At 38.5% G+C, this 13,667-nt stretch overlaps 1 protein-coding gene across 4 annotated transcripts in view; it reads left to right on the plus strand.

The window, feature by feature from the left end:
* The window catches only part of CACNA2D3 (calcium voltage-gated channel auxiliary subunit alpha2delta 3), a 733,714-nt gene that overhangs the window by 558,186 nt on the left and 161,861 nt on the right, over positions 1–13,667 (plus strand). For all 4 annotated transcript variants that reach the window (XR_004375600.1, XM_032794295.1, XM_075073101.1 and 1 more), the window contains exon 17: positions 4,581–4,655. Coding sequence is in view for 3 of the 4 variants with exons in the window: in XM_032794295.1 (XP_032650186.1) it covers positions 4,581–4,655 (75 nt within the window). In the remaining variant the exon portion in view is untranslated. The remainder of the gene's footprint in view (positions 1–4,580; positions 4,656–13,667) is intronic.

The following is a 13,667-nucleotide window of genomic DNA, read 5'->3' on the forward strand; positions in this document are numbered from 1 at the left end:
CCCCCCCCAAGGAATTTGGGGGAACCCAGGCTGATAGTAGCCTCAATACTATCTGGTGGCAGCGAAATAAGATCCAAGCTGGGTATAAGCTTGGGGAGGTTCACAGTAAGCACCCAGATTTTGTACGCTAATGTCCAGATTTGGGACAGACGTTTACCACAGATGGTGGTGTTGTCTAGAGTGATCAAGAAAGGAGACATGGGACAGTTTCTTGGTTTTGGTTTCTGTTGTTTGTTTTGGGGTGCTCAGGAGCAAGAGATTAAAAACTCTGTTTTATCTATGTTGACCATATTTTATAGTGAAGGCTCAGTCTGATTCTATGAAATAATATATGTCTCTCTTTCTGAGAAATAGATTTTGATTTCAAGGAGGTATTTTACACTACACTGTGTAACACAAGAGAAGGTAATTGTAACAGGCACTTTATTATTATGCAGTTTAATTATGGAGGCAAAAAAAGTTTGAATTATAACATCCATTTTTAACACACTATAAGCATTTGTCAATTGTATAATATGAAGTATCTTTATTTTGATGGAAGAACATGGTCAATATATGGGATGTACTCCTATAGATGCAATATATGAAATGCTTTATTTATTCAGTGACATTCATCTAGGGACATGATACTGTTGCTTGGAGATGGAACTCTGCTACCTTGGAATTCTGTTAGCTTGGATGAGATGGGCTTTGGGCAGTGAAAGATGAACAGTAACAATGAGCTGTTACCAGCAGTCCTTACTCAAGCAAAACTTGAATTGATTTCAGTGGGAGTTTGTCCTTAGGGTGACCAGCTGCCCCAATAAAATTGAGACTGTCCCGATATTTAACCCTTTGTCCCGCGTCCTGATCAATATACGATCGGGATGCCATTTGTCCCAATATTTAGGTAAGGAGGTGAGTGGGAGGGAGGTGCTGACCCCGTGGGTGCTCCGGGGCTGGAGCATGCACAGGGAAAAATTGCAGCCAAGCTCCCCTCTCCTCCTCTCAGCGCGCCATGTCCCCGCTCCTCCCCCCCCCGCAGCGCTTCCTGCCACCTAACAGCTGTTTGGCAGCGCTTAGCACGTTCCAGGAGGGAGGGGGAGGAGCATGTATGTGGTGCGCTCAGGGGAAGAGGCTGAGAAGAGGCAGGGCAGGGGCGGGGACTTGGGGGAAGGGGGTGGAATGGGGGTGGAGTGAAGGCATGCAGGGGTGGGAAGAGGTGAGGGGTGGGCAAGCACCCACCCAGCAGAGAGGAAGTCAGCGCTGTAGGGGTGAGTGGCAGGCAGGTGGGTGAAGAGGCAAGCTGTGAGTGGGCAAGCGAGCGATAGGTGGGGGACTGAGGAGGGAAGCAGTAAGTCAGCGGCAGGCTGGGGGATGAAGAAGGAAAGGTGCGGTGGGGGGGCAAGTGGGGAGAGCGTGGGACCTGGGGCAAAGCCTGGGAGGAGAGGTGGTGGACTGTGAGTGGGGCTGATGGCACCGAAATATGTTCTGATATTTTAGTGTGGTGATCTGGTAACCCTGTTTGTCCTGAATGAAGAAAGTGGGATTTGACTCCTTAATATTTCATTCTTATGTGTCACTTTGCAGTGGTCATACAAAGTTTCTTCCCTTTTGAAATAATCTATTAGTATGAGAGAGAGTTCCAATATTTCTAATGGGGAATGCTGCTGGAAGCAGCAATGTCTCTGAAAACGGAAGAAACATTTTAATTGCAAACATTGTACATCTTCAGGCATGGTACAAACCATGATGAAGTGCCACACTTGAAGGCACAGAGCACTTCAAATAGATAAATATTGTTTCTAGGATGTATCCCACCCACATTTATTTCATTATCTGACTTTAATTGTTTCAGTTTTTACTGCAATTATCACCATACAGACTCATAGACTTTAAGGTCAGAAGGGACCAATATGATCATCTAGTCTGACCTCCTGCACAAAGCAGGCCACAGAATCCCACCCATCCACTTCTATAACAAACTCCTAACCTATGTCTGAGTTATTGAAGTCTTCAAATTGTGGTTTGAAGACCTCAAGTATAGTAACTCAGATCCCATCCCATCTAACATCCCATCACAGACCACTGGGCATACTTACCTGCTGATAATCAAATATCAAAATTAATTGCCAAAATTAGGCTATCCCATCATCACCATCCCCTTCCATAAACTTATCAAGCTTAGTCTTAAAGCCAGATATGTCTTTTGCCCCACTACTCCCCTTGGAAGGCTGTTCCAGAACTTCACTCCTCTAATGGTTAGAAACCTTTGTCTAATTTCAAGTCTAAACTTCCTAGTGTCCAGTTTATATTCCATTTGTTCTTGTGTCCACATTGGTACTAAGCTTAAATAATTCCTCTCCCTCCCTATATTTATCCCTCTGATATATTTATAAAGAGCAAGCATATCCCCCTCTAACCTTCTTTGTTAGGCTAAACAAGCCAAGCTCTTTGAGTCTCCTTTCATAAGACAGGTTTTCCATTCCTCGGATCATCCTAGTAGCCCTCTCTGAACCTGTTCCAGTTTGAATTCATCCTTCTTAAACATGGGAGACCAGAACTGCACACAGTATTCCAGATGAGGTCTCACCAGTGCCTTATATAACGTACTAACACCTCCTTATCTTTGCTGGAAATACCTCGCCTGATGCATCCCAAAAACTGCATTAGCTTTTTTAACGGCCATATCACATTGGCGGCTCATAGTCATCCTGTGATCAACCAATACTCCAAGGTCCTTCTCCTCCTCTGTTCTTCCAACTGATGTGTTCCCCAATTTATAACAAAATTCTTGTTATTAATCCTAAATGCATGACCTTGCACTTTTCACTATTAAATTTCATCCTATTACTATTACTCCAGTTTACAAGGTCATTCCAGATCTTCCTGTATGATATCCCGGTCCTTCTCTGTGTTAGCAATAACCTCCCAGCTTTGTGTCATCCGCAAACTTTATTAGCACATTCCTCCACTTTTTGTGCCAAGGTCAGTAATGTAAAAGGTTAAATAAGATTGGTCCCAAAACTGATCCCTGAGAACTCCACTAGTAACCTCCCTCCAGCCTGAACAGTTCACCCTTCAGTACGACCCGTTGTAGTCTCCCCTTTAACCAGTTCCTTAGCCTCCTTTCAATTTTCATATTGATCCCCATCTTTTCCAATTTAACTAATAATTCCCTATGTATCTGATAATTCTGAGCGAAATACACTATAAATCTCAATCAGATAGGAGCTCTTGCTGATCTAGCTGTAATGCCACCCTGAGTTTTATCTTTCCAGTAAATTACAGAAATCTTCAGACTTGCTGTTCTAGTTATCACTGTGAGAAATGGGTCTGACTATTGACTGTTAACATTTCTATCCAGATCATTTTGTACTAGGACCCAATTCAACAGAGCATTTAAGTATGTGCTATAGTTCATCCCTGTTTGGTAAAGTTTTAAATCATGTACCTGAATTTAAGCATATATGTCAGTGCATTGCCAAAGATGGATCATTTGCTGAATCAGGGCTTTAATAGGAGATAGTGATTTTTATAAAAAGTAGTTTAATAATAAGAAGAAATTTAAGCTGACTGACAAACCAGGGTACTGCTAGCTTGGAAAGGATTGCAGTGTACTTAAGTATTTGAACACAATGACATTCCTTTATTATGTAACACATGGGATAATTTTACAGATAAATGTTACATCACAGTGTCTCAAAACTGAAATAATTCAGTGGAAAAGATAGTGACTGATAGCTAAATCTATATACAGATCTTTATGTAGGTAACATTGACTGAGTTATGTACAGTACCTACAGAAAGATACTGTATGAGTGCCAAGTTTACGCTAAGGGATGTTTTAATGACCATATCAGTGATTTGAAAGTGTGTTTATTGTAATCAGTGGGTACAGCCAACTGTGTAATAGGAATATTATCAAAAGGTAGGATTGTGATTTAAATAAGATCAATGCTAATTTTGATTACTTGTATTTATGGACCTAATGAAACATTTCATTGCTCTCAAATGAGTCCCCAAAATTCCATTCAATCCAGAAATATAAATTACACTAACTTCTGCATTAGAATTAATCCTTGTTCTGTGTATACAGAAGTAAACTTGAAATAATTTGGTAATGAAATATCCTCAACACTGTTGTATGTAAATATCACTAATAATAGGTCACCTCTTGTTCAGCCTACTCATGGGAGCAGTCCCACTGATATCAATGGTTCCGTTGATCTAATGCAGCCACTTGCACAAGTAGGGAAGCAGAACCAATATCCCTTCATTTTAGCACATGGTGTCTCACATCACACCTGTTATGTTTTTCATTTATAAATAATGTTTTAAAAAGTTCACATCAAGTATGTAGGAATAAGTAGCCGAGATAGCAAAATGTATTTGTGACATTTTAAAATTGTGCTATTTACCAAGTTCACAAAATGTCAAGGATTGGTGCTTTGCATTCATTTTAATGAAATATTGTGTTGAGATAAGGGTTATGAATGCCATGTTTAAGCCGTAAATGACTAAATGTTTAGCTGCTTTCTTGTTTCAGAATCCACTCAAGACCAAGCTAATTAATAATCGTTTCTCATTTATTCTTACAGTTAGGTATTCATGGATATGCTTTTGCAATTACAAACAATGGATACATTTTGACGCATCCAGAACTCAGACCATTGGTAAGAAACTGTTTGTTCACTTATTTTATGCATTTATAGTTATTATATTTACTTAATGTGTGAAGAATATAATATCGGTAATGAAGATCAAAATATAATACCTCATGCCTGTGAGAAATGCCACTTTTGAACATAGGGTTGAGTGTAAATGCTTAGTATATTTTACAACATAATAAAAACAAATGTTAACACAAATAATTCCATGGTACATAAATATACAAGTTAGTCTCTAAAAGATATAGACCTCTGTTATATAGAATGGCAAACCCCAAAATTGCTATAATTATGTGCATTTTACACTGAAATTGAATGCTCTATTACTATGTAATAGCCCCTATTTGTCATTTTAAAGTGGATTCCAATTTAAAATATGTACAGAATTTTAAAAAAAAGCACATTTTATAGTCAAATAGGAACACAAGGGATTTTTAGTAAAATAGCAACAACGTTCACCTTTTTTCCTTTGTCATCTTGTTTGCATTAATCAAAATAAGTAAAATAGAAGTGCCCATTATGCAAATATTTATCGACATAATGCCCTGGAGAATAGCTTTGTTCTTGATTGCATCATTGTTTAGGAACAGTACATACAAGTGTTCCGTCACCATCAACCCTTAGTAAAGCACTAGTGTTAATGAATTCACTCTAATACACATGTGGATGCCATATGTATTTCTCTAGTAGGCACTTAGGGTAATATCTGATTTCAACAATATTTTAGTAGAAAACAGCAATATTAATTAGATGGCTAATTTCATATATAAATAAATTAGAATTATTGAAAAGTATGATTTATGAAGTCATTAGCACACCCTGCATTGTCAGTCAGCACAAACATTTTGTCTGTCTAACATTTGGATTAGGAATTACACACTCAATTAACATTTGTATTTGAGTTGATTGTTTCCTTATTTATTATTTGACTGGAGGAAAGCAAATGAAAAGATCAGCTCTGGAACTTACATGGGTGAATGGAATAGCTTTTTTCTCAGCAGCTTTTGGATAGAAGTGGAGAACTAAGCAAGGAGCAAGATGCACATTATAGTATCTTTAAAGGCACCCTAACAGAAATTTGCTCATTACATTTTTTTTATATAGTAAGGAAGATTTCTCTTTCTGTTAAAAGTACCTTGTACTTCCATCTGTTGTTCAAATTTGTAGTGTATCTGTGGCAAGATAGTGCGTGTGTGTACCATATATGTAAACACAGGGATTGCTATAGTGGGTCAGTACCATGGTCCATCTAGTCCAGTATCTTGTCTTCAACAATTTGCAGCACTAGATGATCCAAAAGAAGGTGCAAGAAACCCCACAGTGGGCAGAAGTCTTGTAATCTGCCCCACCCCCACCCCCAGGAATGTCTCATCTTAATCCTTAGTAGATCTAGAGATTGTCTTAAATTGTGAAGTATAAGATTTTATATCTTTCCAAGATTTTGTTGATATTAACTATTGTAACTGAATATTCTTCTTATTCATATAACTGTCTAATCCTTTTTTAATCTTACTAGCCTAAATGGCATCCAGCAGCGATGAGTTCCACAGTTTAATTACACTTTGTGTTGGAAGAAAACCTTTTCTTGTGTGATAAAAACCTTTTATCAGTTTTTAATTTGCCACCTTTTAAATTTAATTGAATATCCTTTTTCCCTCACGAGAGAGAACTGAGCTCCTGATCAACCTTCTCTATACCATTCATTATTTTATATACTTTGATCATATCTTCTCACGTTTGACTCCTTGCTATGAAACAATCCTAATCTTTTCAATCTCTTTTCATACAAGAGTTTTTCTATCCTCCTACTTATTCTTGTTGCCCTTCCCTGAACCTCCTCTGATTCTGCAGTATTTGTTTTTGAGATGCAATGGCAAGTATTTCAGATGAGGCTGTCTCATTGATTTATATAATGGCATTATCATTTTTTCAGTGTTATTCCTCATCCTTGTCCTTACCCATTTTTACATCATGTTTGCTTTTTTTTGACTGCAGTTGCACACCGAGCAGAATCTTTATTGAGCTGTTCACAGGGTTGACCAGGTCCCTTTTCTGAGCTGATATAGTTAATTTAGAACCTTGTAAGTAGAGCCCTGAAAATCTGGTATCTGTGGCTATCTGTGGATGGGGATTTCCATAGACCATTTTTGTGGCTCTCAACGCAGATGCAGACACAAATTTTTTATCTGCATGTGGCTCTGCAGCACACACTCCCCTGAATGGAGCGGCTGTCACCCAGCCTGCTGGACATTCTGGGAGTTGTAGTCCCCAGCTTGCTCTGAGGAAGGAGGTAAACTATAACTCCCAAAAGGGAATGAGCCAAGCACAGTTTTGAAGGTGGGGTTGTTCTTTAAATGAGCAGGCAGCAATAACTGCATGTGTTAGAGCCTCCGTAACTGTGGAGGGGTGTCCCACCACAGGAAGAGCAGGACTGCATAGAAGGACCCAGAATTGTAGCCTTCTGCCTGGAGCGAGAAAGGAGGTATGACAGGGTCAGAGCCGGTGGCAGGGTAGTAGGTCTCTGGGGGGAAGTGGAGCCAGGGGGCAGTTGGGGACTTGACACAGCCCTGCATCACTGCTGCACAGTGTCCTGTGGAGCTATTTAGAGCCCTGCAAATCTGCAGATATCCACGAATATCCACATCTGCGGATGCATCTATCTGCAGACAGTTTTTGCGGATCGGATGCGGATACACCTTTATGTATTCGCACAGGGCTCTACTTGTAAGATGTATATACAATTTCATTTTTCTCCTCCAGGATGCATTATCTTACACTTACCAACATTAAATGTCATCTGCCATTGTGCTCTCCGTTTACCTAGCTTAATAAGAGCTTCCTGAAGTACTTTAGTCTTCTGTGCACTTAACTAACCCAAATAACTTTTGTCTCGTCTGCAGATGTTGCTACCTCTGTGCTCACCCAATTTCCAGATTGCTAATAAATATAAAAACAGCATCAGACATAGTCTGGACCCAGGAGGCTGCCTGCTGTTCACCAAGATGAAAACTCTTTATTCCTATTTTTTATTCCCTGACTCTTAGCCAGTTTTTGATCATGACAAAATTTCGCTTCAATGTTTGTTTTTTGGTTTCAATCTTGTTTTTAAAAATCTTGAAGGGTTTGAGCATGAATGTGAACTCTGCCTGGGAGGCAACTTTAACACGTGCAACTAACACTTAATTGGTTTCATTGGCCTTGGCTGCATTAAAGGGCTCGTAGCTTGGTATACGTGAATTGGTCTTTAACCATTTTCTGCCGTGTATTTTGGATAAACAGAGTTTCCTCTGTATTGTTCCTGTACGTCTTCTTTTTCCACCTGTTTTTAGTTAACAAACCTTATTAACTGAGGAAGTTGCAAGAACATGTTTGAATTTAGCCAGGAATGCTAGTACAGTGATAAAGCACAGATCTTGTTCCTCATTACTGGAGCTGAACTGATAGAATTTCACATACACATGTAACAATGAACCAAAGAATTCTGTTCTACCCTATAATAAGAGGTTTGCATACTTTATTACTGTGGTCCAGCCCTCTCTCTCTAGAAATCAGCCAAATAATAGTGGTTAGGTTGGATGACAGTCAGGGTAGTTGATATTTTTTTTAAATTCAAACAATTTGCAACCATCAAGTTCTGCACATAGCTGACCTATATAACCGCATGATCTTATTATCATTGTCTGTGTCCTCCCTCCACCCATTTCCTCCCTTTGTTCATTACTCTTGTTGAATATTTGTCTCAAATTACACCATAAGCTATTTGAGGCAGTGATTGCATTCTTCTGTGTGTATGTATAGCACTTAGTATAACAGGGCAATGAACCTCACTGGGGTCTTTGGGCAATGCTGCAATATAGATTAGTAATAATGATGATGATCTCCTGTCTAACATATGTAGACTGAGGGTGAAATCTTGGCCCTACTGAAGTAAAGGGCAGAACTCCCAGGATTTCACTCAGCTACTTCTAGAATGTGAAACAGCTATGCACATACTGTGTTGTCAGCTGTACCACACATTCCATGGCACCCTGGCAGATTTTTCATTTTTGGACTTGAGAACATTACAACAGACCAGCTGTGGGTTAATGAATGTTTTTAGCATTATCCCCTCTCCCCATTCACCACCTCCACTACCCACTCTCTAGTGTACGTATCTCATTGCAAAGAGGGAGTGGATGGGGTCAAAGCCATGAATCTGCTGATCTGGGATAAAACTCAGCTCTCTTGGTGTCATCACGTCCTCCCACCCTCAGCTTAACTCTGCACTGAAGATGATAAGATGATGCGGGAGGAGGGAGTGTGAGAGCAGTGACCTACTTCCCACCTGTCCTTGGTTCCCATCTTTCTTGGGCTTCTCTACATGGTGGGATGATGTGCACTAGAAGGTGTGGTTTCTAAAGCACACTGATGTGCTAAGCATTAATTGGTCCATGTGCATACTAAAGGTTCCTAGTGCTCTTTAACGTAGTACCGCACTATAATAAAGTGCAACAGGGAACCTTTAATACAAACTAGCAAGTCTGTATGGACCAAACAATGCGCAGCACGTTAGTGCGCTTTAGAAGTCGCACCTCCGTAGTCTGCATTACCCTGCTCTGTAGACAAGCCCTAAATGTCACCATATTAGTCCACATCTTCTTTGGAGCCTTGCAGCGGAAGGTAAAGGTATCAGTGGAAGTACTTATGGTGAAAAAGGCAAGGGAGGAGGAATTACCAGGCCAAAATTTAAAAAAAAAAAAAAAAAAAAAAAACCCAAAAACCCTATGTGGAGATACATGGATGGAATGAGTGGAAGAGAGAGAGACTAGAAAGGGGAAAATAAAAAAGAAAGTAAAATGAGAAAAAAACTCTTAGGTTAAATACTTTTATTAAATGAATTTAAATTTCTTTATTTTTTACATGTGTAGGTTTGGAGGAAAGAACATAAGAAGGCACTAACTAACTATTTAAGCATTTCTGTTACATTTGTGTTACTAATTGTTTGCTGTTGGTACAGTGCTGAAATAATTGGTATTCTGTTCTCATCCACTTTTTAGAGGTCAGGGGGAGGCAGGGGTGTTCCTTCTTTTGGAACTTTTCACAGTCAGTATTTCCCTTTTCTTTGTGTATTGAGGTGAATATTTTGTTGAAGGTGTGATTCATTTTCTTGAATATGGCATCGGCTCCTTTAACTGAAAAGATGCTCTAAAAATGGAGGGAGGTGAGGTGAGATTTTCTGTTTGATAGGGTTCACCACCCTCTCTAGATAACCATCACTTCATCCTTGGTTCTTAAATAAACTTCTGAAGATCATTTTTTTGTTCCATGGAATGCACTTTGTGGCCTGTATTTTCACACAATACATTTGTATATTTTAAAGCCCTCCTACAAGAGTTTTAAAACATGTACGCCCACACACCATCTTCCCATGCTCCTCCTGCAAAGTACTGACTTCAAACACTGTATTATAAATTATGTATTATCCATTCTTTATGCAGTAAATTTTTAAGGAACAAATTGTAATGAAATCCAACAAGAGAGCCTAATGTAAATTAGTCTGGCAAATGGTGTTACCCACCTTTCTGAGTTAAGTTGTGGCAGTATTTTTTAATGGGAGAAATGAATACATTTCCATCAACACTCCTCTCACCACTGTACATCCTGGGTGTATTTATCTCATTACCTATACAATCTTCCTTCTTTATAAAATCAAAATGTTGGGAAGCATGCCTGAAAGCTGTCAGCTGGAGTGAGCTCAATACAGTACGTTCAGTCTATCTTCCTTTCAGTTTTTGGAAGAATCTTTTTTAAAATTGGCATCCTGTAATCACTGCATATTGACAAGCTTTCATTGACTGCAGTGGGGCTTTTGTTTATGCAATGATGGCTGGACTGGGCCATTATGGATGTAATTCTTTTTATAAGAAAATTACAATTATTGTGGACCAAATCCAGGTCCCATTAAAGCCAATGAGGAAACTCCCTTTAACTTCATGGCAATCAAGATTCAGACATGCATGCAGGATTGGAATTAAATAGTTAACAGAGACTATTAGCTAAAACTTCTGCATAATTTGGGGTTACCTCCAATCATACATTGTACCAGCTGGACTGAAACTGGTTTAGATTATCATTAGTTTTGTCTGAGATGATGTAATGCTACTATACTCATAGACTCCTGAGTGGCTAACTCCAATGAGCCATAGTTGTTGAATTCTGGAGTGACATGGGAAATAGAGGCATACTGTTTCTTGAGAAACTCCCTTTGCGGGTGCCTGAAAAGATAGGCAGGCTAGCAACAGCTGGGTGGGGGGAGGAGGAGGAGGTTTGTAATATGTAAGGGTTTTATCTTATTTAATCAGTATCTTTTGCCATTCAGCTTGGAGCCTTGCTAGCTACAATACTTATACTGATTGGTCATGTTGGGTTTATATTTTGCAAACTGTTTTTTATTGTTTGTTGTGGTGGTGATTTTCTCTTTATTTTCTCCCATTTGTTGAATAAACTTTACTTTCATTTAAGATAAGTGGAGTTTTTGGTGTAGACTGTTAGTGGAAACAATCATTGCTGGGCACCCTGCAGGGAAAGAAACTGATTTCTGACCTCTAATGCTGCAAGGATGTTTTTACAGACCATTGTGGTCATGCAGGGGAGGTCAATGGACTATTCCAGGAGGACTGTACCTGTGTTTAGTTACATTTTTCCACCAAAGGTTTTAATAAGAGTTGAATAGTCCAGTGGTAGCTCTGAGAAACAGTTTTTCCTTTTTTTCCCCTTCCTATTCCACGTCTCTTGAGGCCATCTCTTACTTTTCATTCTCTTCCTGTGATGAATATTTTTTCTCTTTGGTTACATTTGTTGTCATTAGCTCTGTCACACTAAACCAGGTCTTTCATAGCCAGTGCACCCACACTAGGAATACCAGGAGACATTGCCTTAGAAGAGGGCAGTATAGTATAGGAACAATGTAATTAGTAATAGATTTTCTAATCTTCTGCTCTACGTAGTTCTTATTGAGAATGTGCCTGTGTGTAGTGTTAAAATTCAACATCTTGTTGCTAGTTTTGTATCCATTTTCTATCCATTTCATAATCATTTGTTTTCTGCACACTGAGTCAGCAAAATGCACTTTCCAGTTCCCCTGTGGTTATAAACCAGTGATGAATTGATGAAGAATTGCCATTAGGTGGCACCCTAGCACTGCCAAGTTCAGTACTTTTGCAGTGTGGGCCTCATGGGCACTGGGAATAGGCAGTACCAATTCTTTCCTTATTCAAAACAGATATGAATGCAACTTTGAATCACACCTGTTTTTAGTATGTTACATTTATGTAAAAAAGAGAAAGCTAAAACTGATATTTAATGTGTTTCTCTTGACTTAAAAATACAGTATTAGAATGCAGAAACAAATATCTACTGAATTTTTTTTATAAGGCAAAAGGAAAAAAAATTATATGTTTCCTTTTTCTGATATATTTGAGAGCAGCTTTTGTACTGTAGTATGGAAAAAATAAATAGTGAGTACTTGTACGCTGAGAAAAAAATGTCCCTGTTAAAAAAAACTACCGAAATGGTCCAACACACTAGAGCTTACAGTAGTGAAACTTAAGTGTTTTAAACTATTCTTGTAAATACTGTATATATTTGTAAGGACTTGATACATTTTGCAAAGAAAAGCAAATAACATTCAGAATCAAAACTAAGGGGAAACCACTTTTGCAGACTGGAAGTTGAGTCACAGTTTTAGGAAAATCAAGATACTACTGCACTCTGCATGAAATTTTGTTGTGTACTGTATATAGGTTTGATACAAACACAGTAGAATACAGTATAGTAATGTATCGAGAGTACCTTCTTTGTCCTCTTGAAATTTACTTCTTTCACACCTCTTTCTGCCACTAATCTCTGTTCTGAGCTGAAAAGGACAACATGTTAAAAAACAAACAAACAAACAAAAAAATCCATAAAAAACAGCCATATGAAACTAAACAAATTGTATCATCTGCTTTCTTTAGCAAATAATATCCTTTTCTTGGCTTTGTTCCCTTTCCATTCTTTATTCTTGTTCTCATAATGGTCTAGTGTCATTATTCTTTGATATAAATTTCAAGTTTTTCAGGGCTGGGAGAGAGTCTACTATTACTATTTGTTATTTATATTTCAGTAGTGCTAGGCACTGTACAAACACATAGCAAAAAGATGGCCCCTGCCCTATGTGTGTGTAAAGCTCATACACACTATGATATTTGATCTATACATCTATATGTAATATACAAGGTGATATTCGTAGACAATTGGAAGCTTTATTGGGCGAAATAATTTCTTCCCCTCCCAGAACTGCTGTACAGTTTTACGAACATTGTATAGCTTCATTTCACTTGTGGGTGCAACAGCCCCTTATCTACTGGGGGAGTGGGGGTGGGGAGGAGAGAGAGAGGAGAGACCCCCAAGGGTAAAGTGTTTGGAAGTCTTCTGGATGAAAGTGCCACATATGTGTAAGGCATTACTAGTTATTGATAGGGATAACTCTCCAAATCTGATATAGACCAATTTAAATCAGGAGTAACTTCATTGACTTTATTGGAGTTTTACTTGTGTAAATGAGACCAGAAGTAGATCTTATCTGTTTTGTTAGTTTGTTTTTTATTTGGGCATCTCTATAAGATCATTGCTGTCTGTCATTTCCATTACAAATCCTTATTTTTTGTAATGAGTGGAGAATTTTACTTTGCATAACAAAGTTGTTTTACTTCTGTTTAATCATTAACAATTTCATATTTGTATGAACCTAGGAATCATTGATTTAACAATAAATACATTTGATTTGCTCCTTTTATTTAGGTTTTTTAAGACAATATTAATTGACTTACCATAGTCCTTATGGATTCTTGAAATATGCACACCCAAGGAAAGATTTCTATCCTATTTACACTGATGCCCTTATTGTTGTTTTTATTGATATTCTATGAGCACCTCCATTGTGCTAGACACTGTCAACGCACAGGAAGACATAGTACTTATCCTGAAGAGCTTAGTCTA

This window comes from Chelonoidis abingdonii, chromosome 17, assembly GCF_003597395.2.
Source record: "Chelonoidis abingdonii isolate Lonesome George chromosome 17, CheloAbing_2.0, whole genome shotgun sequence".
NCBI lineage: Eukaryota > Metazoa > Chordata > Testudines > Testudinidae > Chelonoidis > Chelonoidis abingdonii.